This window comes from Heterodontus francisci, chromosome 30, assembly GCF_036365525.1.
Source record: "Heterodontus francisci isolate sHetFra1 chromosome 30, sHetFra1.hap1, whole genome shotgun sequence".
In the NCBI taxonomy this organism is placed as follows: domain Eukaryota; kingdom Metazoa; phylum Chordata; class Chondrichthyes; order Heterodontiformes; family Heterodontidae; genus Heterodontus; species Heterodontus francisci.
In genome coordinates this window covers 46,198,471-46,226,433 of record NC_090400.1, presented here as the reverse complement: position 1 = coordinate 46,226,433, position 27,963 = coordinate 46,198,471, and the positions used below count along the sequence as shown (strand labels likewise).

Below are 27,963 nucleotides of genomic sequence, written 5' to 3'. Positions count from 1 at the left end.
ATGCTTGTGGTGAAAAATAAAGCATTAGTCCAGAGAGACTGTTAATAGCGGAATAATGAGCAGTTCTGACTGCATGAAAAGCAGGCACATAGTTAAAAAATAAAATATTGGAAAAAGGCCAGTCATGCTCTGAAGTTATTGAACTCAATGTTCAGTCCGCAAGGCTGTAGAGTGTCTCGTCGAAAGATCAGTTGCTGCTTCTCGAGCTTGCGTTGATGTTCACTGGAACACAGGAGCAACCAGAAGCTCGGGGTCATGTTTTCGGACTGAGCGGAGGTATTCAGCAAAGCGGTCACCCAATCTGCATTTGGTCTCCCCAATGTAGAGATTGCATTGTGAGCAGCGAATACGATATACTAAATTGAAATAAATACAGGTAAATCGCTGCTTCACCTGAAAGGAGTGTTTGGTGCCTTGGATAGTGAGGAGAGAGGAGGTAAAAGGACAGGTATAAGACCTCCTGTGATTGCATGGGAAGGTGCCGTGGGAAGGGGACGAGGTGTCGGGAGTACTGCATGAGTGGACCTGGGTGTCGCAGAGGGAACGATCCGTTCGGAATACTGATGGGAGGTGAGGGGAAAATGCATTTGGTGGCATCACGCTGGAGGTGGTGGAAATGGCGGAGGATGATCCTTTGGATGTGGAGGCTGGTGGGTGGAAAGTGAGGACAAGGGGAACACTGTCGCGGTTCTGGGGGAGAGAGAAAGGCTTGAGGGCAGAAGTGTGGGAAATGGGCCAAACATGGTTGAGGGCCCTGTCAACCGCAGTGGGGGAGAATCCTCGGTTGAGGATAAAGGAGGCACTGTTGTGGAAGGTTGCATCATCAGAGCAGATGCGTCGGAGACTGAGAAACTGGGAGAATGGAATGGAGTCCTTACAGGAGTCAGGATATGAAGAAGTGTAGTCAAGGTAGCTGTGGGAGTCGGTGGGCTTTTAACGAATATTAGTAGACAGCCTATCCCCAGAGATGGAGACACAGAAGTCAGGGAAGGGAAGTGTCGGAGATGGACCATGTAAAGGTGAGAGAAGGGTGGAAATTGGAAGCAAAGTTGCTAAAGTTTTCCAGTTCGGAGTGGGAGCAGGAAATGGCACCAATGCAGTCATCAAAGTACCGGAAAAAGAGTTGGGGGAGGGGGCCTGAGTAGGACTGGAACAAGGAATGTTTGACATATCCCACATAAAGACAGGCATAACTAGGACCCATGAGGTTACCCATAGCAACACCTTTTACTTGAAGGAAGTGAGTGGAGTTGAAGGAGAAGTTGTTCAGTGTGAGAACGTTCAGCCAGGCGAAGGAGGGTGTTGGTGGATGGGGACTGGTTGGGCCTCTGTTCAAGGAAGAAGCGGAGAGCCCTCATACTGTCCTGGTGGGGGATGGAGGTGTAGAGAGATTGGATGTCCATGGTGAAGAGGAAACTTGAAATTGTCAAAATAACGTAGGGTATCAGAAGAGTCATGGATGTTTTTTAGAATTAGAACATTACAGCGCAGTACAGGCCCTTCGGCCCTCGATGTTGCGCCGACCTGTGAAACCATCTGACCTACACTATTCCATTTTCATCCATATATCTATCCAATGACCACTTAAATGCCCTTAAAGTTGGCGAATCTACTACTACTGCAGGCAGGGCGTTCCACGCCCTTACTACTCTCTGAGTAAAGAAACTACCTCTCACATCTGTCCTATATCTATCACCCCTCAACTTGAAGCTATGTTCCCTCGTGTTTGCCATCACCATCCGAGGAAAAAGAGTCTCACTATCCACCCTATCTAACCCTCTGATTATCTTATATGTCTCTATTAAGTCACCTCTCCTCCTCCTCCTCTCCAACGAAAACAACCTCAAGTCCCTCAGCCTTTCCTCGTAAGACCTTCCCTCCATACCAGGCAACATCCTAGTAAATCTCCTCTGCACCCTTTCCATAGCTTCCACATCCTTCCTATAATGCGGTGACCAGAACTGCACGCAATACTCCAGGTGCGGTCTCACCAGAGTTTTGTACAGCTGCAGCATGACCTTGTGGCTCCGAAACTCGATCCCCCTACTAATAAAAGCTAACACACCATATGCCTTCTTAACAGCCCTATTAACCTGGTTAGCAACCTTCAGGGATTTATGCACCTGGACACCAAGATCTCTCTGTTCATCTACACTACCAAGAATCTTCCCATTAGCCCAGTACTCTGCATTCCTGTTACTCCTTCCAAAGTGAATCACCTCACACTTTTCCGCATTAAACTCCATTTGCCATCTCTCAGCCCAGCTCTGCAGCCTATCTATGTCCCTCTGTACCCAACAACATCCTTCGGCACTATCCACAACTCCACCGACCTTAGTGTCATCTGCAAATTTACTAACCCACCCTTCTACACCCTCTTCCAGGTCATTTATAAAAATGACAAACAGCAGTGGCCCCAAAACAGATCCTTGCGGTACACCACTAGTAACTAAACTCCAGGATGAACATTTGCCATCAACCACCACCCTCTGTCTTCTTTCAGCTAGCCAATTTCTGATCCAAAGCTCTAAATCACCTTCAACCCCATACTTCCGTATTTTCTGCAATAGCCTACCGTGGGGAACCTTATCAAACGCCTTACTGAAATCCATATACACCACATCCACTGCTTTACCCTCATCCACCTGTTTGGTCACCTTCTCGAAAAACTCAATAAGGTTTGTGAGGCACGACCTACCCGTCACAAAACCGTGCTGACTATCTCTAATGAACTTATTCTTTTCAAGATGATTATAAATCCTGTCTCTTATAACCTTTTCCAACATTTTACCCACAACCGAAGTAAGGCTCACAGGTCTATAATTACCAGGGCTGTCTCTACTCCCCTTCTTGAACAAGGGGACAACATTTGCTATCCTCCAGTCTTCCGGCACTATACCTGTCGACAATGACGACATAAAGATCAAGGACAAAGGCTCTGCAATCTCCTCCCTAGCTTCCCAGAGAATCCTAGGATAAACCCCATCTGGCCCAGGGGACTTATCTATTTTCACACTTTCCAAAATTGCTAACACCTCCTCCTTGTGAACCTCAATCCCATCTAGCCTGGTAGCCTGAATCTCAGTATTCTCAACAACATTTTCTTTCTCTACTGTAAATACTGACGCAAAATATTCATTTAACACTTCCCCTATCTCCTCTGATTCCACACACAACTTCCCACTACTATGTAGGTAGGAAGAGATTGGACCAGCGGAGAAAAGATAGAATCAAGATAGGAAGAAATAAGTTCAGTGGGGCGGGAACATACCGAAACCATGTGTCTGCCTGGATAGTCCTGTTTGTGGATTTTGGGAAGGAGGTAGAAGTGGACTATCCGTGGTTGTGGGACTATGAGTTGGAAGCTGTCGAGGGAAGATCTCAGGAGGTCAGTGACAGTCCTGTGGACAGTAGCTTGATGTTCGGTGGTGGGGTCATGGTCCAGGGGGAGGCAGGAAGAAGTGTCTGAGAGTTGGCACTCAGCCTCTGCAAGGTAGAGGACTGTAAGTCAGACAACAACAGCACCTTCCTTTTCTGCAGGTTTGATCATAATGTCAGGGTTAGACCTGAGAGAACGGAGAGTAGCAGGTTCAGAGGAAGACAAGTTAGAGTGAGGGGAGCAGAGAAATTGAGACGGCCAATGTCTCACCAACAGTTCTCAATGAAAAGATCAAGGGCTGAATTTTACCGGCCCCTCGATGCCACGGTTCACTGTGCGGAGGCCGGTAAAATGCTTCAGGGAGTGGCCCGCCTCGACCCACGACGCGAGAAGGGCCCGCCACATATTACCGGCAGCGGGGAGACCTTAGTGCGGCCCCCACCCCCGCCGCCTGGCGGCAGGCCCTTCATCTCCATATGCAGATGACCACTAAATATATGCAAAGTAACTTACCTGCCGTTCCACGCAGATTTTGTGGCCTCCATTCGGTTTTTGCGCTCCTTCGGAATTCCACACGGAGGCAAGTACCTGGTAGAGATGGCGGAGTAATAAAAATTTCAGGGTGGGAGGGGTGGGGAAGCGGGGAAAATAGATTTAGTTGGTTGTGTGAATGGTGGGAAGGGGTTCGAGGCCAGATGTTAGAAGGTTGGGAGGGGATGTTCGAGTATTCGTGAAATCAATTGTGGTCATTTCATGCAATGCTGCCAGGGACGTGGAGGCCGCCCCCACTATTGAAATGAGCCCCCGCGCGAAATATCTGGGCAAATTGTTCTGATTTGAAATTGCTCAGTCCTAATTAGAGACTGACTATATTGAGTATCCCAAGTAAAGAAACCTCAGCTGTATATGCAGTGTAGTTTCCTCAGGCTTCCACTATGTGGCACCAATCTATAACACTGATGGTTTTCACTTTTCAATACTGTATTCTTTTAAAATCTGGTAATCTTTTTAAGACCATCAGTAATTTGCCTTTTATTTATGTTTCTGGCACTGCATAATATTCTGTTGAAAATGGCAGGTAAAATTGAATAGAATAGAATGGTTACAGCACAGGAGGAAGCCATTCGGCCCATCATGTGGTAGGGAACATGCTGCCAGACTTTTGTTGATGCCTCTTCCCCTATTGCTTTCTCTCTTCCATCCCTCCCTCAAGCGAAATTTGGGATATGATTGAGGCATGACTTAGCAACTCCTATTTCCAGATGTTGCGTGTTGGAGAACCAATGAGTGTCCTCATCATGCAGCCATTCTCACTTCTGTTTACTGTCAACCTGATGAAATATGTAAGCCTGTTTCTCTTCTAGCACTTACAGATATAGTTGTTATGCAAGGTGGGTGGAATGTCATGCTTCATCATAAAGAGAAACTTTCACTAGCTGATCTCAGGCAGTGATGTATGTAATTCGTATGTGTTGTCTAGTGTTACATGTTTGATTAAAAATGACTGTTGGTGCCTGCATGTGTTTGCAACAGGAAAGCCAAGTGATTCAATGCTGTTTGGTCCTGTGAGCACCCATGCTCCTTAATCCACGTTGAATGTTCATTTTTGGTGTGGTAAAATGTTTTATAAATCTCATGATTTATTTGGATACCAACATGTGGCATTCTCAGTATTGTGTGAGAATTCTCTTGGTGATAGGAACAGCTTGAGATTGTAGTAGTGTGACTTGTTTCATTTGCATCAGTCTGTGTAATGTACTTAACTTTTTTCCTTCAAGGGTTTTTCACCTCCAGTGCTAGTTTTTGTTCAATCTATTGAAAGAGCAAAGGAACTCTTTCATGAGTTGATCTATGAGGGCATTAACGTTGAGGTTATCCATGCAGAAAGAACACAGCAGCAGGTATAATGACTTTTATTTTCACACATTTTGTTTGAAGAAACCAAACATAGCAAACTAATAGGTTAACAGTTGAAACAGGAAAAATGACATATTTAGCAATTAATAATCCATTAATTCAAAGAAAAATTATAATTAATATTTTATACACTGATACAGTGCTGTTATATATTCTGAACACAGTTTAGAGGAGGGTATATCGACAACCTAACTGTGCATATTTGTGCAATAATTTAACATGCTTCAGGCTCAATTGGACATGGAGTGGGGACAGCGTAGGGCTGTCTCGCCCGCTCTGGGATGTTTTGTGAATAGACCACTATACATATGGAGACGAGTGTTAGTATTTTCTCAGTGATGATTACAATCCTAAATAGCGTAGCTCTAATTTTTAAGACAATACCCTCTTGTTCTGGTTTTCACATGATTGATACAGAGCCAGACAACAGGCTGATCTCTGGCAGTGATCAGTTCTGAATTGGCCAAGCTCAGCTGGAGCAGTGGCAGGAGGGCTGGATTTGGCAGCAGTGTCCTCAGGCTGGGGCAGGGAAGAAAATCGGCAGGCCTCCCATGATCTCTTTTGGTTGGAAACTGTCTCTTTGTCGATCAGGAAAGAATTGACCTTGATTATGAAACTCACTGTGGTGAAATAGCTCTTCACTCACTATCAAGGCTGACACAAAGAGCCACTTGTTGAGATACTGGATGACTTACTGTGCTTACAGTTCAAGTCAATACCTTGTATTTTCTGGCTTGAAGTTTTTTATAATGTACCTCCTAACTTTAAAAAAAAAAATTTATTCGAGCAAGCTGTTGTTTTCATTTTGTTTTCAAATCATAGTTGGATCTGCTATGGACCCAGAAACTGGAGCTTTGAATTAAAGTCTGTTTTTACTTTGTGTATGTTTGTAGGCTTCACAGAAATTGAATGTTTGTATTTTCCACCCCCCCTCCCCCAACTTTCCCCACAGAGAGATAATGTAGTGTGCAGCTTCAGAGCGGGAAAAATTTGGGTCCTTATTTGCACTGCACTCATGGCTCGAGGTATTGATTTTAAAGGAGTGAATCTAGTCATCAACTACGACTTTCCAACTAGTGCTGTTGAGTACATTCATAGAATAGGTAGGTATGTATACAGTTATATCACTAGTGAAATTTCAATTGTTTATAAAAAAGAAAATACTCTCGATAGCACTGTTAGATATGTTGGACTTTGCAAAGATGCATTATGTCTTGCAGCAACCTGAACAAAGTTCCTAGACACAGGAGTATGTGCTCTTTGGAGAGGCAACAAAGTTTTATATATAGCTTCATTTAATATGCAAAAATGTTGTAAATGTTTATACTGCAGCAGATCTAGTGCCTTTCACCAACAGCCACCCCCCCAAATGGGCATGGTCTCTAGGAAAAAACGGGTGTAGTTCTGAGTTCTAAATTTACTTGTTAAATCCCCCAATGTACGCAATGTACAACATGTAACTCTTCATTTTTAAGATATAATTGTTAATGGATTAATTTGATGGACAGGCTGGCGAAGCCTCCTGAAATTTACTGTACTTTGTGCACAATAACAATTGGCTTTTCAGAAAGTTCGGCCAACTCTCATGTGTTGGATTTATTTTGTCCAGTGTTTAATCCAGTAATTGTGGCAAATATGGCCATCTTCTAATTTGGGGGAAGGCAAAATTGCATTATTTTGGAAATTGGCCTTGCTCACCTATACCTGAGGGAATAAGTGAGTAATCTGGTCCCAGGTGTGCAGAAGCCATCAAGCAGAACTCAGTGCCTGATCCCTAAGGGAATGTTCCTAGAAACTGGCTATTGCTTTTTCTTTTTGTTCAACCCCTCTGCCTGTTAGCATCATCTGAATCCACATATTGAACTGCAGCCTGTTACTCATAATTAATTATGGCACAAAGTGATGCAGAACCACAATGGTTTTGAAACTAGGCTTCTTGTTGCACAATCTTATGATGCTGTGTGCACAGCAGAACCTCAAGCACTGACCCCTATGATTCTATGAAAGCTATGTGAGAGAGAAGAAAAATTGCTTCAACCAAATTATAAGCTGTAATTAAGCACTGACAGAAAATAAGTGACTCCTGTAAATTTTGCTTCTATTAAAATTGTAATAATCAGCTTGCATGATGGCTAAATGTTAGGGATTAGCTTGCAGTGCCAGTTGTAAAGCCATGCAGATGAGAAGATTCTGGGTTCAGCCTTGTTTCTCAGTTTCCCCACACTTTGTGCTCTGTTAGCTCAGCTTAGCTGGGACAGCAATAGAAGTGGCCTCTTTGCCCCTGCTGAGTGAGTGGAATAATCAGCTAAGATTCCCATTTCTGATTGCTGCCCAGCGACCCATGCTGGAATTGCCCGTGTGGACAGCATCAGACTCAGCTGCTAAGTCAACACTCACTGTCTAGGCGGCTCCGGAAGACTGGTCACTTGGGCAAAGTAGCAGAGAGCAGAAGGGGAGCATATTGATGGGGAAATGTATTTTCTTACATAAGTCAGAATTCTTATTACATCTATTGTCTGTCATCTTGAAATATGGATGTCATCTCTTTGATAGCATGAGCATACTAATGCTAGTATACTAATCGTGTTAGTGCAGAGAGTGTTTTTTAATGATAAAGGAACAGGAAGCTGATTTTGTTAAAATATTATAATTTCTGGTGAGGTAAGCCTTTGAAACACTGTTGTGACATTTCTCCCTAATAATGCTCATATATTATTCAAACATGTCAAAACTGCTTCACTCAATTTAATACTTTTTGAAGTGCAGGGATATTTAGGAAAATGCTGCAGCCATTCTGCACCAACAATATCCTACTAACAACAGTTAGGTGAATGGTTTTTGGTGGTATCGGTTGCAGGTGAAATGTTGATTAGAACACCAGGAGAACGTCCTGATTGTCTTTGAATAAATGTGTAACAGAATAGTGTATCAGAAAAGGCAGATGCGACCTCTCATCCAAAGGCAAGAGCATCTGATGATGTAGCATCCCTTTGATTCTGTAGTAAAATGTCAGCTGAAATTATGACCTCCAACTAGGAGGTGAGAATGCCTTAGCTGAGAGGGAATGAAGAGCTTGACTATGAGCGAGAAAAGCAGATTAATAATTCATTCTGCCTTTACAAGCAGCATAGTTTCTATGTGATGTGACCATTACTTGAGTTTTGCTGACGAGTGTATTTTTGTAACTAGGGCGTACTGGAAGAGCTGGTCATCAAGGAAAGGCTATTACATTTTTCACAGAAGATGATAAACCACTTTTACGGAGGTCAGTTTGAACATGGGTGTACAGAAAGTTAGAGGTTCCCTATTATCTTGAGTAAAGCTAATCCACTTTTTTTTATTGTTCATTCATGGCACATGGGCATTGCTGGCAACGCTTGCATTTATTGCCCATCCGTAATTGCCCTTGAGAAGGTGATGGTGAGCCGCCACCTTGAACTGCTGCAGTCTTTGTGTAGATACTCCCACAGTGCTGTTAGGGAAGGAATTGCACACCTGTGTTTCTTTTAATAGGGGCACTTTTGTGGGATAGGAAATAAAATAATGTTTGGTGTGCATGCATATATATGGATTCCATTTTTTTGAGGCAGAGCAAGTGCATTGTGAAAACCATAATTGAGCTGTCCCTTACTGTGATTAAAATGTTCTTTTTGTATATTGTTAGTGCTCACTGACTGGCTATTGAAATATTGCTCACATTGTGCAAGTGCTACACGTTCTAACAATCTATTTCATATAATGAGAATACAGAGGCTTCTTGCTTTTTCTGGTTTGACATCTAAAAAGTGACAACCATTATTAGAAAGAGGCAATGTCAGTTTTGCTCCAGTGAACTGTTTTCCCTCAGAGAAACAATAAAGATCAGCCATTTTGCAATAAATTTTTGTAAAAGCTTGGGCTCTTATCCCAAAGGCGCAGTGTTTCATTCGGGTAGTTTCAAAAGATCCTTTTAAAACTAAAAGCCTATATAAAATGACAGAGGTGAAAGAGTATCACTAACTTTGTAAAATAAAAAAAACTGTTAAAAAAATTGCCTTTATACTTGTTAGGTTTTGACATGCGCTGCAGTCAGAAGTGCTGATCCATAACTGACACTCAGAACCAAAATGACTTCCAGATAGGTGCAACAATTCTGTGTTATCGAGTTGTTCTATAATTCACTTCTCCATGGCAAATGGTTTAGACCAAGGTCTTTTTTATATTTTAGCAATTTAGAGAGAAAATTACTATCCTAACATGCTATACACATTATTTTCTTATGACTAAATCACTTCTAAGTTCCTCAGCTGAGGAGGTGAAAAGGTAGTAATTTGCTGTCACAATGTAAGTTTTTTTTTTGATTTTAAGCAAGAAATGTTCCTAAATACTGTCTCCTTTCCACTTGGATCATGCATCATTATTTTCTGTTGGATAAACTGTGTCCATATGGCACTTACTTTCCTCATTCCACTTGACATTCTCGCACTTCATTGGTCAGAAGCCAATTATAATACACAACTGATCACTCTAGGAATCACTAATGAGATGTATTAAGTTCATTTATCTGTGTTGTCATATTTGATGTTACACAGGCAAGTAGCTGATAGCTACTGTTAGGATGCTGTGATCTGTTCTTCTCCCTTGTGTGAATTTAAACAGTTTATTAGTCACCATTCCAGTATTGAAATTGTTTACATTACAGCAATACTGCCTCAGAATGCAAAGTGTAGAGCAGTGCAAATCCTAAATGGTAGCTAAACTAACTTTTAACCTGAAAGGAATGAGGCTGGATCTGTCATCAGTCCAAACATACGCTTAGTGAACTGAGTTTTAATTTGTAAAAATGTTTGGCAAGTGCTGATCAGCCCGCATCTCATTCAGACAATTCAGAGCAAAGAGCTATTGGCTGATGTGTGAGAAATAGAAGTTCCTGACTTGTTTGCTAGATGCTTAGTTCATCAGTCTTGTACTGTGATGGAATCAAAGGGCACAATGGACATAACAGTTCTTCCTAGATAGATGCTAACACTTTGTGCCAAAAAATGATATCAGGGCAAGTTATAGTTGATGTGAGACTATGGCTGAAAGTTTTCAGAAGTGTGTAGTTTTTTAACTAATTTTTTTTCTGTTCAATTAGTATAGCAAATGTTATCAAACAAGCTGGCTGCCCTGTACCAGACTACATGATGCAAATAAACAAACTGCAAAGGTAAGTGCCAATAATTGAAAAACATGATACACTAACTGCTATTAAAGATGCTGTATATGGCTGTTTCAGACAAAGGAATTTGATCTTGGTGATTGGGCTAGGTTGCAACATTGAAGGTTGGATATCTGGCAACCTGGGTTAAGCCAGTTGGTTCTAAAGCTCAGTAAGTATAACTTGCCTCTTCCAAACAAATATGGACTTACCTGGGAATGCAACAGCCTTGAACTTGTGTTTTAATTCTTCTCCTCTTTTTTTTTTAGTGTAGTATGCTTGAAGATTAATTATTTTACATACACACCTCCCCTTTATTGGAGATAGCAAAGCAGGTCTACATTGTGATGAGTCAGCTGTTGTTCATAATGGCTTATTTGACAATTAGCATTTTAATTAACTACATTGGAAGAATTACACAGTTTAATAGCAATCCTTTTAATGGGAGCATTAATTTAAAGAAAGGTTCTTGTCAACAGTATTTTAACTTTACAAAATGCTGCTTTGAGCTGGCTGTCAGCAATTATGCCAGGGAAGCCTGGGGTTAATACTTCTCTCTCTTTCCTTCCCTGTATGACAGTAACAGCCTTCCATTCGTTGTGGCTGAGATTTTGGATGGTAGATTGATCCTGTATCCTTGCTCTTTCCCGTTGCAGAAAAGGGTTACCTTCTGTTCAACTGTACTGTTTTTATGTATAGCACTCTTCTGATTTATTTGATTAACGTTTACCTTTTTGAACACTGAAATAAGTGCTCTAAGCCTAATTATACACAGATACAAGTTGTAAGATTGTAGCATTGACAAATGAACATAAAAGGTACTCCAGTTCTATTAATCCTTCATTTGTTCATCATTCATGTACAGTAGAATATCCATTGTCCAGGATGAGAAAAGGCCACAAATCACAGCCTATTTCTGAATTAGCCATCCTCAGGAGATCTTTGTGGTTTCTTGTGCACTGTGTTAATGATTGGCTTTTCTATGGTTCTCTTTGTTCATCGTTAAGGGGTATGGTAGCATAGTGGTTTTATTTCTCAACTAGTAATGAGAGGCCTGGATTAATCTGGAGACAGGGCTTCGAATCCCACCATGGCACCTGGGAATTTAAATTCAGTTAATTAAATAAATCTGGAATAAAAAGCTTGTATCGGTAATGGTGACCGTGAAACTAGTGAATTGTTGTAACAACCAATCTGGTTCACTAATGTTGCCTAGGGGAGGAAATCTCCCATCCTTATCCGGTCTGGCCAATATGTGACTCCAGACCCACTGCAATGTGTTTGATGATTAACTGCCTTCTGAAAAGGCCAAGCAAGCCACTCAGTTGTATTCATGAAGGTGGTTCACCACCAACTTCTCAAGGGCAATTAGAGATGGGCAATAAATGCTGGCCTTGCCAGTGATGCTTCCATCCCGTGAATGAATTAACAAAGGAATTTTTTTCATCAATGGTAGGTGGTATTGTTGTTTCTTCTCCAGCAAAAAGTCATTCTGAATAATAACAATTCTGTCAAATGTGGTGGATGAGCTTCCATTAAAGAATGTAGATGATTGCATCAAAAGAATGCCTACTTTTACATTGTCGAATATAAATGTTTTAGGAACATTTTATCTCTATCTCAGCATAATCTGGCTAGAATACTGAGGCTGAGCCTATTCAATGAATGCAAAGGAAAGGAAGATAGGAGCTTGGTGTCTCGAAAGCAGCGTTTCTGCAACAACAGCATTGGAATACGAATCTCCAGGATGGACTTGAACCTAAATCCTGCTGATGCCACAATTTAAGGGTGGTTTGAATCTTTCAGTATGGTAGCCTGTGTTGGATACCTAATCCATTCTTAGTACATGTGCATGTTCTTTTATCATGGCATTTTTTCAATTTCTGCATTGACCTTGGAACTTAATCCAGTAATGCTATGGATGTAATAATGGCTACCATCTCACCTTCATTGCAGTAAACAAAAGAAAAGGTTGATCAAAAATCCAATCAAACGAGCAGATATCAAGACCACACCAAAATACTTCCTAGAAAAGGCTGCCAGGAGGAAGTAAGGTTTTGTTTTAAATTTCAAGTATTTACGTTTGAATTAAACTGTGTGAAATTAGACAACAGTATTTCTAAGTAGTGTCCCCTCTAGTTTTTTTTTTGTCGTGTGCAGCCTGTTCTTCCAGTGCACGGTACCTTGGCCACACACACGCAGTATCTTAAAGGGGCCAACTTGTGAACGATACCTTCTGGGTTGCTGTCCATTCGCACTCGTGCACAGCTTAGAGGGAACGTTGTACCTAAGTTGTCTGAAATGAAACTAAATTAGTCAACAGATCAACTCATTTTGAAGAAAGAATTTGGAGTATGTATTTATGTGAGCCTTGTGCCAGATTTTATGTTTGGAAGACTTCACAACTTCTAATGTCTGTGTTTTTATGTTTTGAGATGTATACAATTCCTCCTCTGAAAATGAATTTTCAGGATTGAGAGGAAAAAGTATGTTTTTAAAAATGGAGTGCTTTGAATGCTTATTTTTAAAAAAAAACAAGCAGTCACCAGAATGTTGGCTAAAGCTATGTTTAATTTATTTCTGAGTTATTGCCTCAAGTATGAAGATAAAATTACTGTAAATTAAAAGATTCTTTGTTATAAATATCAAGAGGGTGAGTGCCATGTTGGATGAGTGTGTTATCTGGCATAGTGATAGTGTATGAAAATGACCACTGTAGCAGAGACTGAAAAGGTGGCACCTTTTTGATTTTAAACTGGCTTGAGATTACCTATGTTCAATTTCTAAAAGTCTACTTTAATATTGGATAATAAAATGATGCAGTAATAATTGTTTGAAATCAAATGGCAGAATTTAAAGTTATGTAACATTAAATGGGGCAGGTTAGACTCTCTGTTGTCCAAACAGTATGCCAGCTGTCTGTTGGAGAGCTGAATGTGTATCAATGCTATATTGCAATAAGGAGGATTTGGTTTATGAAGTAAAGCCCAAGATGGTTATTAGAAAAGAAATTTGAAAATTTTAAGACTAAATGTGAATGTAGAAAATAAGGAATGCTACTGTACAAATACAATTGGTGCTGTATCTTAGTATCCCAGCTAGCTCCAGTTAAATTTAATCTTTGTACTTTTACTTTTCCGTTCTCAGAAAAATGATTCAGAAGAGCAATAAGAAGACAAAAGAGAATTCCCATACAAGTGTACCAGCCACCAATGCTAAACAAGGCTCCACTGACAGCTAATGTAGTGCTGCTGGGATTGGTCAAGATTGCATAGTCTTGTGCCTTCTGCACATACAGCAGTTGAAAAGTAGAGCATCTGATGGCCATGAGCAGATGACCAGAGAAATTTATGCTGAACAGTGCTGTAGTTTACATTTCTCTATTTGAAAAAAAAACTTAAGATGTTTATCTAAAATTATTTTTTTACATAAATGCTCAAGAGCAGAGTGTTGCTGGTGTGATTCTGCAAAATTGTGGTCTTGTACATTGTATGTTTGAGCCTTTAGAAATAATCAGTATCTATATCATAGCAAGTGTTGTGGGAGTGAGGATGTAGGCTTCACATACACTTAAAGTAGCAATTTTTATCTGATATAGGAAGTTGCAGTTTGGATAATTTAAATTATTTCTCACAAGAATTTATTGTATGGAAGTTACTCTCTGTAATAGATATAGTTACACATATGACTGTTGGAAATATCACTGACATAATTTAGGCTAAAGTTTGAATAGGTGCCTATGCAGTGATTAATTTTCAGCAGAAAAATCATGATTAGTTCTATAATTTTAACAGTCTAGTGTTAAGGTAACCAACAAAACTTGATGTCAACACAGACTGTTATCTTTCTCTCATTGTTTGAGATGCAGTATTCTATAAATTAAAAATGTTTATTTCATAATTGACAAATCTCTGGATTGTGCAATGAATTATGTATTTTAGAAGAGTCTTGAATTAGTTGATGCATGAGAGTGAAGGTAAAGTCAATCAGCTATTCTCTTACAAACTACAATGCTCCCAATTGTCCTTTACAGCTTACTGTGATTTTTTTTTTTTTATTCGTTCCCTGAATGTAGGCAACGCTGGAATTTATTGCCCATCCTTAATTTTTCTCAGTGATTTACATGGATTCAGCAAAGCCTTTGACAAGGTTCCACATGGGAGACTTATCAAGAAAGCAAATGCACATGGGATACAGGGTAACTTGATGAGGTGGATTCAAAATTGGCTTAGCTGTAGGAGACAGAGTGATGACAGAAGCCAGTGTCCAGTGGCGCACCACAGGGATCTGTGCTGGGTCCCTTATTGTTTGTCATTTATATAAACGACATAGATGACTATGTGGGGGGTAGGATCAGTAAGTTTGCGGATGATACAAAGATTGGCCGAGTGGTTAACAGTGAGGTTGAGCGTCTTGGGTTACAGCAAGATATAGACGCGATGGTCAAATGGGCAGAAAAGTGGCAGATGGAATTTAACCCTGAAAAGTGTGAGGTGATACACTTTGGAAGGAGTAATGTGACACGGAAGTATTCAATGTATGGCCTGACACTGGGAAGTTCTGAGGAACAAAGGGACCTTGACATGTTTGTCCATAGATCTCTTAAGGCAGAAGGGCAGGTTAATAGGGTGGTGAAAAAGGCATATAGGACACTTGCCTTTATCAATCGAGGCATAGATTACAAAAGCAGGGAGGTCATGTTGGAGTTATGTAGAACTTTGGTAAGGCCACTGCTGGAGTACTGTGTGCAATTCTGATCGCCACATTATAGGAAGGATGTGATTGCACTGGAGGGGGTGCAGAGGCGATTCACTAGGATGTTGCCTTGGATGGAACATTAAGCTATGAAGAGAGGTTGGATAGGCTTGGGTTGTTTTCGCTGAAGCAGAGAAGACTGAGGGGTGACCTGATCGAGGTGTACAAGATTATGAGGGGCGTGGATAGGGAGCAGCTGTTCCCCTTAGTTGAAGGGTCAGTTACGAGGGGAGAGAAGTTTAAGGTGAGGGGCAGGAGGTTTAAGGGGGATTTGAGGAAGAACTTTTTTACCCAGAGGGTGGTGACAGTCTGGAATGCCCTGCCTGGGAGGGTGGTAGAGGCGGGTTGCCTCACATCCTTTAAAAAGTACCTGGATGAGCACTTGGCACGTCATAACATTCAAGGCTATGGGCCAAGTGCTGGCAAATGGGATTAGGTAGACAGGTGTCTTTAATGCATCGGTGCAGACTCGATGGGCCGAAGGGCCTCTTCTACACTGTATTATTCTATGATGGTGAGCCGCCGCCTTGAACAACACTTAAGAGTTTGCCATGTTTGTGTGCAACTAGAGTCATACTTAAGCCAAACTGAGTAAGGACAGCAGGTTTTCTTCCCTAAATCAGTTAAGTTTTTACAACAATCTGACAGCTTCATGGCCACTTACTGACAGTCCCCACCACTTACATCGTCCACATTTATCCCAGGCAGCACCTATATAGAGCAAATGGGGCTAACCATTTCCATTACCATTGAATTTAATTACAAAGGTGCCACTTAAAACACATCATGTCCCGGCTATTTGAGGCCAATCAATAAGCTTTTTGCACCTCGTTAAAGTACAATTTAAGTCCTGTTAATTATTCACTGAAGAGTGCCTTAGTATTGCAGTGCCACTGTCATGCAGAATGTTTTAGAAAAAGGAATGAATTTGGTACTAGTCCTGTCTATTGCAAGTGCTTTCACACATTTATTTTTTTAATGCCACAGGAACAGCTAATTGAAGCTGCCTTAAGTCTCCATCAGCTGTTTGCTAAATATCTGTGCATTTCCAGTTAAATAAATTATTATCTAAGAATTATTAGATTTTACCAATAAGCACACCCGATCAGTATGCAGAACTGTACTTTGTGTAGTTCACCTGACTAGAATCGGAAGGGTTCCACGTTCACACATAATTTTCCTGGTACTTTGGCTGCTCAATGCTATGGGATTATTACAATCAATTTTTAACGAAAGTTGAAGTGAATCCGTGGCCTTGTTCTGTTACAGATTGAACAATCATCATTTGAAGTGTACCAATTTGATAATATGATCAAAAGGCATAAACTGCAATTTAAGACAGCAAAACAGACTGTTCAAAATCACACATCAAAATAGGGCATAAACTCTAAAACAAAGTTAGATTACGGGTGTGTTAAATGAGTTCCACTCCAAGCACCAATCAGCATCTCTTTCCCTGTTCCCATATCCCACCATGGAAACTTTGGTATATCCATCACACATTTGGCAGCATTTCCCTCCAGAGAGAAAATGGGAGCTAATACTAAAGTTTTAAGGCCAGAGGGCTCTGAAGTGCCTACTAGAAAGATGAGGTTTTGTTCCTTGAGTTCCATTTTGTAACCAGAAGGTCAAACAGAAAGATCAGAATGGGACAGGGAATTGAAGTGGCGAGCAAAAACTGTTTGGGACCACATTTGTGGACAGAACAGGTGTTCAGCAAAGTGGTGACCTAATGTGCATTTTGTTACGACCGAGGCGCAAGGAATGCACTGTTTATTCTAGTTCCACTTCTGCACGGGTCACAACATATATTTAAATTTTTTCCCACTTACCGATAGTCAATCATAGACTCTATATTTACCCCAGAATAAAACACACCAACTATGTTTCTTCAGTAAAATTATCAGTTTATTATAAAACAAGTCTTAACCAGTAATGAAGTAAAACGTAAGCACACAGATTGAAATATTAAAGTTCATTTTTTACCTTAGCTCCTCACACACACACACTCTCGCTCACACACATATACACCGGTTAAGTGGAAAAATAAAGGGATTTGTGTTTTAGAGCTTGATTGCAAAAAAAAAGACAAGAAACACTTGGGTTAAATACTTGCTAATTCCTGAAGAACAAAGAAAAGATATGGAAAGATGTCCTTTGTTTTGGTTTGGCGTCCCAAATGCGTATAGACGGCTGCCACTGGGATTTTCCTAGAACAGTTCTGTTCAGGTGATATTGAAGATCAGTTTGGGTAGGCTTCCAGGAAATGCAGCAACAGAGGTTTCAGACACAGGCCTTACAGGAGGAATGCAGCCACAGTTTCAGTCTGCTTCTTATACTTGCTTTTCAGCTCCTTGAGAGATGGAAAACTGGCAGGCTTTTTCCAAACTGCTGGAACAGACTGAGTCGGGGTGGTTTGTTCTTGGCAAATTTTCTCCAACTGTCTTTTCAAACCATTGTCCATATCCCAACTCACTGTCCAAAACAAAACCATAAACAGTGTCACAAGTCAAGCCGCCTGAACCCTATAAATCTTGACCTGTCACTTCTCTGTAAACATCTTTCCAAGTCAAAAACAAACCCTGCTGAGTAATTATTTGAAAACAGGTGCCTTCCAGTAACTGACTGTTTTCAAAGCCTTACCTCTCAGTGACCCTGGTAAAAACCCATCCATGGAGTCTTTTCAGTTTTCCCAAATAAACCTTTGTCCAGCTGTAAAATACAAGAGTTCTCAAAAAATACTTAAAAATATAGAAGCACTTGTAACAATTTGTGATCTTTTTTTTTTCTTTATTCGTTCATGGGATGTGAGCTTCACTGGCAAGTCCCTATTTGCCTTTGAGAAGGTGGTGGTGAGCTGCCTTCTTGAACTGCTGCGGTCCATATGGTGTAGGTACATCGACAGTGCTGCTAGGAAGGGAGTTCCAGGATTTTGACCCAGTGACAGTGAAGGAACTGCGATATTGTTCCAAGTCAGGATGGTGGGTGGCTTGGAAGGGAATTTACAGGTGGTGGTGTTCCCATGTGCCTGCTGTCATTGTTCTTATAGGTGGTAGAGGTCACGGGTTTGGAAGGTGCTGTTGAAGGAGGCTTGGCGAGTTGCTGCACCAGTAGAGGAGCCTGCACAATGAGCAGTGAATACAGTATGCTAGGTTGTAGCAAGTACAGGTAAATTGGTGTATCACTCAGCAATGTTTGACATTTCTTACCCTTGTTTTATAATGCTATCAATGTTTCTGTAATGGAAGGAACTTTTTATTTTGAAAAAGATTTTTACACTTATACAATGGTGTTTATTGATCTGCAATGAGTTGTATAAATTTATAAATCATAAATAGTAAATGATTGATTTGAGTTTAGCATTGCTGGACATGGTTTAGCCAGTGTAGGAAGAACTATACAGTGCATCTGTCTTGGCCAATTCTGTTTCATAACCAGGCGTTAAGTTGTGTATAAACTGGAAATGTTCAATCATAACCCAGTCAGCAAGCATTTCTCGTGCGTGAAATAAAAACAGAAAATGCTGGAAATGTGGTGAGAGAAACAGTCAAAGTTTCAGGTCGATGACTGTTCATCAGAACCTGGTGAGTGGGCTGAAATCAGAAGCAGTGTGGCAATCCCGTCATTCCGTTGTGTTTTTTTTTGCAATGCACCAAGAGCTGCAAAAAAATTGATTTTTATTGAACTAAGTGGAGTGAATATTGATTATCATATTTGATCATTAAATTTATAACACAAATATGTAACTTTACTTTTATGTTAAATGTTTTGCCAATTATTGAAGTTGATCTATATATAAAATGTTTTTGTTACACTAGTGTAATTTTTGTTGAGTTCTATTTCCTTATTTTTCAAGTGTGTTCTTTCTAAATGAGTACATTTTACTTCGTACTAGCATTATGCACATTTTGCAATTGTTTTTCATCATACATCATGAAAAAAATGCATCATGCAGTTCCCCTCCCAACCAATTTAAAAAAGTGCCTGTAAATTTGGATCTAACAACTCTATTCTCCTGTCCCCAAGAAGCATGATTTGCCCAACTAACCCACCGAACACACCTTACTCAGCAAAACAGGTAAAATTTGTATTAAATCTGTCCATGGACAATCATAGGACTACAATTTCCAGGAGCCACATACTTTTTGGCTAGGAAACACCTAGGAGTCATCATATGGCCGTTTTCCCAGGCGCATGTGGGAGTTTGGCTTCTGGCATTGATCCACCTCCTCATTGGAAAAGCTCCAAGGAGCCACTAGCAAGTTTGCACAGAAGATTGCCACCTCTCTTTTCTTTTGACAACCAGTATCATATCTTTTTCTGTGATCAGCTCTTTCTACATCACCCTGTCTGGCAGTTTGAACAGTGCAGAAATGAGAATGGAATGGTTCTGTTATAAGTTTTATCTCACTCCATTTAGTTTTAAGAATTGGGAGAATAAACTGAAAAAGGAATAAGGAAAGAAGCCAAGAGAAACAGAGGAAAAGCGATGAATGCAGGAGTCTGGTTAAGCTTCACATCTGCCTAGATATTTTCTTGGTTCAGTGAATCCAGCTTTCCCATAGATAGATCTTAAGACCCTTGTACACCTAAGTACATTTGTATTGTGTCACAGAACTGTATTTGTTTTCTCCTCTGTTTGAAACAGTGTGCCTTTAAGACAGAGAGAGAAGTTTTAGATTTCTGAGAACAGTGTGCCACAGCTGCACTTGTTACCTAGGCAACAGCAGGAGAGTGAGGAGGTTACATGGTATAATGTTTCAATTTGACTAAAAACCAGCTAAAACCAGTTTTGAACTAGAGAGACAACAGTGAAGCATGCTTACTGGAGGAAGGAGCTGTCTATTTCTCTCAGAAGAAATTCTACAATGAGCTACAGTCCGTGTTAATTGCCTAAGGAGGAGAAAACCCTTTGAAGAGACCATTTGCATTGCTGGAGGTAGCAAAATTCCTTTCTTTACTTCCAATCCAAGAAGTCTTTCCTTCAAGATTGACTGATTGTGTTTTCTGAAATTTCGACTGAGACTGTCGAAATGCTGAGTGGACCCATTGCAAAACTCCTTGTTTAAAGAACTGTTTGACTCCTGCTGCAGCCGAGGTGCTTTGAATGCCTATCTATTGAATGACTTCATCAAATCCGTGTGGAGACTTCGAGTGGCATCCGATTTTTTTTTACACTAGAATACCTCACCCATCAGGAATGTAACCCACAAAGATTTATAACCTAGTTTTTTATTTATTCTTAAGAAACAGCTAATTTTTGAAAACATTCTTTTTAAAAAAAAGGATTAACCATTGATTTTTGAGTATGTGTGAGAATGGGGAGTTCGGTTAAAATAGGTTATAAGGTCTTTAGACGTAGGTTTATCTTAATAGTGTTTAAGATTTAGTTTTAATAAATAATTAATTTGTTGTTTAAAAGATACCTGGTTTGGTCTGTTTTATTCTGGGGGTTACTAGACTGTTTAATTTGGCTGTTTCCGGTTGGGTGGGAAAACTTTAATAATATGCTGCGACCTGTGGAGTGATGGGACTGAATTGACAGTGCATTGCTCCTGCCTCGGTCGTAACAATTGCCCAATATCAACTTATACAATAATGTTATGTAGGGGTGTAATATATATCTTGTGATTTGGACCAGTCATGAGTGGCTTTCTCCCCAATCTTTTTGATGGTGGAATTAGAAACCAGCCAGGATGACAATGCCAGATACAAATAGTTAAGCTGCTCTATTTGGCAGGCAAAGGTACATGCAGTGCAACAGCCATAAACAGGTTCACTTCAGTACATTTATGACTCTCTATGACGAGATGTCTTTGCATAATATAGCAAAAATAATGAACATGCTGTCCTTCCCGTATCAGTGTAATTTTCCTTGACTTAAACAAAATAACTTACTACTGCTCTCCATCATTCTCCTCCGCCTGGTAAAAACTTACCAGGCAGCTTTCTGTCTAAGGCCTGACTGTCTGCATCTCTGTCTTTTTATCTCCCTGTGTTCATAATTGGAAAGGATGGTCTATGCCTGACAATTGATGCTGAGCCTCTAGGATCAGGGATCTTCCAACAAAACTGGCATGTAGTATTTGTTTTTCATCTGCAATCTTTGGGGAAACAACATCAAAGCTTAGTCCATTAGAATTTTAATGTCTTTTCGACACTGCTTTTTTCTTAACTTTTAACCCTTAACTGTAACACTTGCACATACTTTCTGTGGAAAATTGGTCAAAAAAGTCCTGAAATATGACAGTCTCCAATGAACACGCTCCCAATTTTTTATTGGCTAAGTGCTGCAGTCCAGCAACTGAGAAGAGAGAAACAGATACAGTTATTGGGAGGAAATAAGGGAGTGAAAAAAAATATTCTTGAGGGTCTAGTTGGGGCTGAGATGAATGTCAAGTTAGGTGTGGACTGGGGTGGGGTTGAATGAAAGAGAGCAATGTTTGGGGAGAGTTAGAAACCCAGTTGAGCATATGACGGGTGCTGCTGAAGGGAGAAGGAGCTGCTGTTGCGGCAGTATCTTTGTCGGAAACCCCAGAGAAAAAGCGTGAACGGCTGTTTTGGTCATTTCACGAGAGTCTTCACTGTACAGCAGGAGATTGGAAACCCCTGAGGTACATGAATAAGGAGGCCACGTATTCCTTGGAAAATAAGTTACTGAATAAAGTAGGGGAGTACAAGAATGAGAATATAGATACACAAATCACTAAAGCAACACAGGTTAATAAGGCCATAAAAAAGAAAACAAAGCACTGGGGTTAATTTCTAGAGGGATAAAATTGAAAAGAAGAGAAATTATGTTAAACTTTTGTAGGACCTTGGTCAGCCCACACTTGAAGCACTGTGAACAGTTCTAGTCTCCATATTACAAAAAGGATACAGAGGTACTGGAGAAAGTGCAAAAAAAGATTACTGGAGTGAGACCAGAACTGAGAAGTTATATCTATCAGGAAAGATTGAACAGGCTGGCGGTGTTTCTGTGGAATAGAAAAAGACAGGGTGACCTAATGTAGGTCTTTAATATTATGGAAGGATTTGATAGGGTAGATGTAGAGAAGATTTTTCCATTTGTGGGAAAACTAGAACTAGGGGCCATAAATATAAGACAGTTATAGATAAATCCAATAGGAAATTCAGAAGAAACCGCTTCACAGAGTGGTTAGAATGTGAACCTCACCATTGCAGGGAGTAGTTGAGGCGACGGGCATTGAAAGGAATAGGATATGTTGATGGAGTTAGATGAAAGAGTGGCAGGAGGCTTATGTGGAGCATAAACATCGGCATGAACCTGTTGGGCCAAATGGCCTGTTTCTGTGCTGTAGGTACTATGTAAATTTTGCCCCTACATCTTCTGACTTATCATAAGCAATGCTATAGGAAACCTTCTAAGTTTGTTAAATGAGCATTGAATTTAAAGTAAAAAGCACGGTAGAAATATATCCTGAACATCTAGAGCAGAAGTACCTGCTGGCCAATTTAGTTTAAGGGTCACCCAAAGGAAGTCTTACTTTTTATTCGTTCATGGGATTTGGGCATCGCTGGCTAGGCCAGCATTTATTGCCCATCCCTAATTGCCCTTGAGAAGGTGGTGGTGAGCTGCCTTCTTAAACCACTGCAGTCCTTGGGGTGTAGGTACACCCACGGTGCTGTTAGGAAGGGAGTTCCAGGATTTTAACCCAGTGACAGCCCTGCACATTCTTCCTTTTAAGATAATAATACAATTCCCTCTTGAAAGTCTCAATTGAACCTGCCTCCACCACACTCTCGGGCAGTGCATTCCAGATCCTAATCACTTGCTGCTTGAAAAAGTTTTTCCTCATGCCGCCCTTGCTTCTTTTGCTAATTACCTTAAATCTGTGCCCTCTGGTTCTCAATCCTTCCATCATTGGGAACAGTTGCTCTCTATCTATGCTGTCTGGACCCTTCATGATTTTGAATACTTCTATCAAATATCCTCTCAACCTCCAACTTCTCCAATCTATCCACGTAACTCAAGTTCCTCATCCCTGGAACCATTCTTGCGAATCTTTTCTGCATAGTGTTAACTTTAAAAAGCTTTTCAGAAAACTGTGAACAACATTAACAACCAGCTGACCACTTTAGTTTATGGATCAGCAAAGCAGATCTTTATTTCAAAGAAAGAAAGACTTGAATCTGTTTAGGCCCCTTCATGTCTGTAGGGTATGCTTGTGCTATTATCCATAAAGATAAGGAACTCTCAACCAGTTTTTTTTGAGGAGGGGGGACAGGGCCATAGTGATAATATCACTGGACTAGTAATTCAGGGGCCCAGGCTCATGCCCTGGGAACATGGGTTCAAATCCCAGCATGACAACTGGTAGAATTTAAATTCAATTAATTAATTAAAATCTGCAATTGAAAGCTAGTCTCAATGGTGCCATGAATTTATCATTGATTGTCATAAATTCCCATCTGGTTCACTAATGCCCTTTAAGAAAGGAAATCTGCTGTCCTTACCTGGTCTGGCCTATATGTTTCCTTCAGACCCATAGCAATGTGGTTGACTCTTAACTGCCCTCTGAAATGGCCTGGCAAGTCACTCAGTTCAAGGGCAATTAGGGAAGGGCGACAAATGCTCACCTGCCAGCAATGCCCATATCACATGAAAGAATAAAGAAAAAACACTTTCTACTGCTTTTCCCAACACCTTTTTCTGGCCACAGGTAGTCTACAGTATCCATAATCAAAGAGAGTCTCTTATGAACCCTGAATTGTGACAAATCGCTTCCTGGAGAATAGTTGGGATACTTGCCACATTCTCTTATGACCTCATGATGTGAAAGATGTACATTGATAGACCACTGTGTACTGGCTAAAACTATCCAGGTTTATTTAGATGAAATGATATAGAAAGCAGAAAGGTCATTAAGATACTGTTCAGTAAAATAATTAATGAAAGATAAGTAAACAAAATGATAGTGATGTGAACCGTTGGTGGTATGGTCTACTTGTTTTAACACAAGCAGAAAGTGGAAATTACATTTTGGTCTCTGTTTATTCGGATCAAAGCACCCTTTAACTAAATTGGTTACTAACAGCCATTTGTTCCTTTCTGCATTCAGATTGTCTCCTGTCTTTCATTTTGAAACAGTGAAGTAGCAGCAGCCTTCAATTTAATTTAGACATTCAGAAAATAAAACATAGAGACAATGTCTTAATTGTCACAACAACAGTCTTTCTACTGCACTTTTAGTCACTCTGCCTAACAGTTTTTATGGGATTAATAATTCGAGTACATTCTGTCAGAATGGCTCTTGTTCTACTGCATTCAAAATTGCATTTTTGGCAATTTAGAGCAAGTGTGATACATAATTATAAGTAGCTTCCACAGTAAATAAGCTTCCCAAATTTTGCAAATTATTTACTACATGATCAAATCTTTTAACTGAATCTCCGAATCTACCATCTGGAGTTTAAGTTAGACATGACTCAGTTGTAGACATACTTATCTCTGAGTCAGAAGGCTGTGGGTTCACTTCCAACTCCAGAGACATGAGCACAGAATCCAGGCTGGCACTTCAGTGCAATAATGAGGGAGTGCTGCACTGTTGGAGCTGCCGTCTTTTGGCTGAGACTATAAACCAAGGCCCCGTTTGGTCTCTCAAAATGGACGTGAAGATCCCACAGTACTATTTCGAAGTGTAGGGGAGTTCTCCCTGGTGTTTTGACCAATTTTTATTACTCAACCAACACCTAAAAACAGATGATCTGCTCATTATCACATTGCTGTTTGTGGGACCTTGCGGTGTGCAAATTGCTTGCTGTGCTTCCAGTGACTGCACTACAAAAAAGTACTTTGGGACATCCTGAGATATAAATGCACTATATAAATACAACCCTTTCTTCTTTCTGCATTTTGTTCATCAAATGTGCTTGGCCATCTTTGTTTTCCCTACAGAATTGAAATATTTTCCTGTATTTCCATTGTTGGTTTCCCAATATTTTCCCTGTCTATCCCAGCAGTGTTAATGCACCAAGAGGACACAACAGCTGGGTTTTGCCTGATTGACAAAAGAAGCACCATAGCAGCCCCTTTAGTTTCGGCTGCTGTGTTCCAATAACTCACACCAAACATGTGCATAATTTAGAACGATTGAAAGAAAACAGTGATATAAGGATTTAAAGGAGACAGTGGAGCTGACACATTTCCGCTGAAACTGTTTTTTTTTTAAAGACGAAATGATGCTGTACCCATATTGAAGGTGCTTGGGGCATGTTGCAGTGAGACTGATACACTGAGCCCTGGGCTGAACAGCTGGTGACAGGTGACCTTTGGAGCGAGAGACCCGGAAGTAGTTGTTGGGTTGACAAGGAGCCGAATCAAGATGGCGCTGCGACCAGGTTCAGGTGGCGGCGGTAGCAATGGCAGTGGCGGCAATGACAGCGGGTAAGCGGACACATCGATTCTCTTTTTTTTTTTAAAAAATATAAAATATTATCAGATAATTCATTATAGTTGTGTCGGTGGCGGGTCAGATTCATCGCTGAGCCGGTGGCTGCGTCTCCACCTTTAAGGTGGTGATGGTGGAAATGGGGTTAGTCTGGGTCAATGACCAGGACACACACACATTTATATTTACCCCTAGAGGCCTCGATACACCTGGAAAATTCATTTCTATTCCAGTCTGGCCTTTAAATTTACCTTCACTTTGATTCATCTTTTTAAAACAACTGCGAGTCCTTTTCCCAATCCGCTTGAAAAGAATGGTTAAGAATTTGGAATTAAACTTCAGGTTCCTCTCTTCTCCCCGCCCACTTTAATGTTGTTGTGTGGAGGCTGTTAAGGGTAGATTGTGGCCGAATATAAGGAAACATAGGATTCCATTCCCTTATTTTCAAGCTGTAGTTCTACTTGAAATGAACGGGAAGCTGATGTGCTGTGCACTGAATAATTGATGTTCCAGAAGGAGAGCGCTGCTTCATGTATCTTTCATCCGACCCTATCTCTTTTCATTTAGCATTACTAATTTAGGTGGAAGTTGCTTGGTCGAACGTGATTCACCAAAATGTGAATTGTTATTTCCTCCTGTTTGTCTCCCCGCCCCCATATACACTCACCATTTATTAAAACGATTAATAAACGTGTAGTCGGGCAATAAAAATATTAATAAACTCACTTAATGTATCTCCATTGATCTTTGCCATTTGGAGTTTGTCAGGAAAAGGGTGAGGGCATAAACCAGCTTTGATATTGCTTGATTTATCTCCCCAGTGAGTGTGTGTATATATAGGTTGAACTATATTTTTCATGTTCAGGTTTGGTTGTATCTAATTTTTATTTTTGGGAACTCCTGGGATGAACAGAGAGTTGATTTTGGTGCTGGCTTGTTGATCTCTGGCAACCAGTGTGTTCTTTGCGTTTTGTTGCATGAGTGGATGTAAAAAAAAAAGTAATAAAAAAGACAAGAATTTGTGAACTACGATACCTGAAGGCCGTTTTGTCCTGTCAACCATTTTGGAAAGATGTAGTAGTGGCCAACCTCTTTAGAGTAGTGCTTATGGTTTTGAAGAACACCCTCTCTCCCGAACAAAAAGGAATGCTGAGCAGATGTTGTAGATGTCCAAGTTGACCCAATAATCATGTCATGATTGAATACTTAATTTCTCTGCTCCCTCCCCTCTTCCCGTAGGTGTTATGTTTCCATCTGCAACTGGCTAGACATACGATTCAAATGGATGAATTTTACTAACTTAACTTTAAAAGTCATCTAACAGCATGGCTGATGATTGCTGGATTAAAGAAGTTGCTGAAATGGTATGACTCACATCAGCCAATATTCTCTCCATTTCCTCAATGTATTTAATATCTCAAGTATTCCTGTTAAATATAGCTATTACTTAAGAAGCCTCTTGCTACGCATCCTCCAAAGCATCATGATCTCTAATTTATAATTGACTGAAATACGAAACTATGAATCAACTGTCCTTTCTATATGCTTCCCAAAGCCTATAATATTGAGCACTGCAGCATATTAAATAAAATAAGATTTTATGGCATTTTGTGTTAAAATTGTCACATTTAGGCTTTGACGGTTCTAACTCTGTTGGGAAACCTGTGAGAGCTGTGTTGGTTTATTGGGAATTGAATATTAATTGAAAAATGTCCCTCCATTCCTACTAGCTGAGTTTTCCCACATAGAAGTGCTGAGATTGGGAACTTATTGTGATGAATTGTGAGGAGAACATCCTTCTCACTCATTTACACTGTGCCCCCAGGCTGCACAGTGTGAGCAATACCGAAAGCTTTCTATTTAGTACTGACCTTTTCAGAGAATGAACAAAACAGAACATGGATATAGTGCAGAACTAACAGTCCTGTTGAAATGCTGTGAGCCATGTAAGAAGCATTTCACATTGACCTTCCTTTAAAATTTTTGAGTCTGAACAAGTAAAATTGCAGCGATCTTTAGAGCAGCCCAGAGTTCATTCCTGTTGATCTTCAACACTTTTAAATAAGCTTTTTAATAATCAAAATGGAGGAATGACAATAACTATCTCATTATCAAATAGCTGCGTGCTGAGAGCGTTTTCAGTTTTAAATTATATATGTGTGATTTGATCAGTGTATGGAAGTGGAATGTTTGTGGGTAATGTTTGCTTCTTGATCCTAAATGTAACTAAGTGTTATTTAAAAATGTTGTTTGGGGATCCAATGATATATTTTAATTCAAACAAAGTTAGTTTAAAATAATGGTTGTAGATTAGGAAGTTC

General features: G+C 40.3%; 2 protein-coding genes across 10 annotated transcripts in view; both read left to right on the top strand.

Moving 5' to 3' along the window:
- Positions 1-14,383, top strand: part of ddx52 (DEAD (Asp-Glu-Ala-Asp) box polypeptide 52) — a 31,646-nt gene extending 17,263 nt beyond the window's left edge. For both annotated transcript variants that reach the window (XM_068010487.1, XM_068010486.1), the window contains exons 10-15: positions 5,158-5,280; positions 6,249-6,399; positions 8,486-8,561; positions 10,413-10,484; positions 12,432-12,524; positions 13,623-14,383. In XM_068010487.1, coding sequence (XP_067866588.1) covers positions 5,158-5,280; positions 6,249-6,399; positions 8,486-8,561; positions 10,413-10,484; positions 12,432-12,524; positions 13,623-13,716 — 609 coding nt within the window. In that variant the 3' untranslated portion in view covers positions 13,717-14,383. The remainder of the gene's footprint in view (positions 1-5,157; positions 5,281-6,248; positions 6,400-8,485; positions 8,562-10,412; positions 10,485-12,431; positions 12,525-13,622) is intronic.
- Positions 14,384-25,564: 11,181 nt separating this feature from the next.
- The window catches only part of synrg (synergin, gamma), a 98,690-nt gene continuing 96,291 nt past the window's right edge, over positions 25,565-27,963 (top strand). For 7 of the 8 annotated variants that reach the window (XR_010968768.1, XM_068010485.1, XM_068010484.1 and 4 more), the window contains exon 1: positions 25,565-25,638. Coding sequence is in view for 6 of the 8 variants with exons in the window: in XM_068010485.1 (XP_067866586.1) it covers positions 25,577-25,638 (62 nt within the window). In the remaining 2 variants the exon portion in view is untranslated. The remainder of the gene's footprint in view (positions 25,639-27,963) is intronic. The other variant, XM_068010481.1, reaches the window with a different exon arrangement.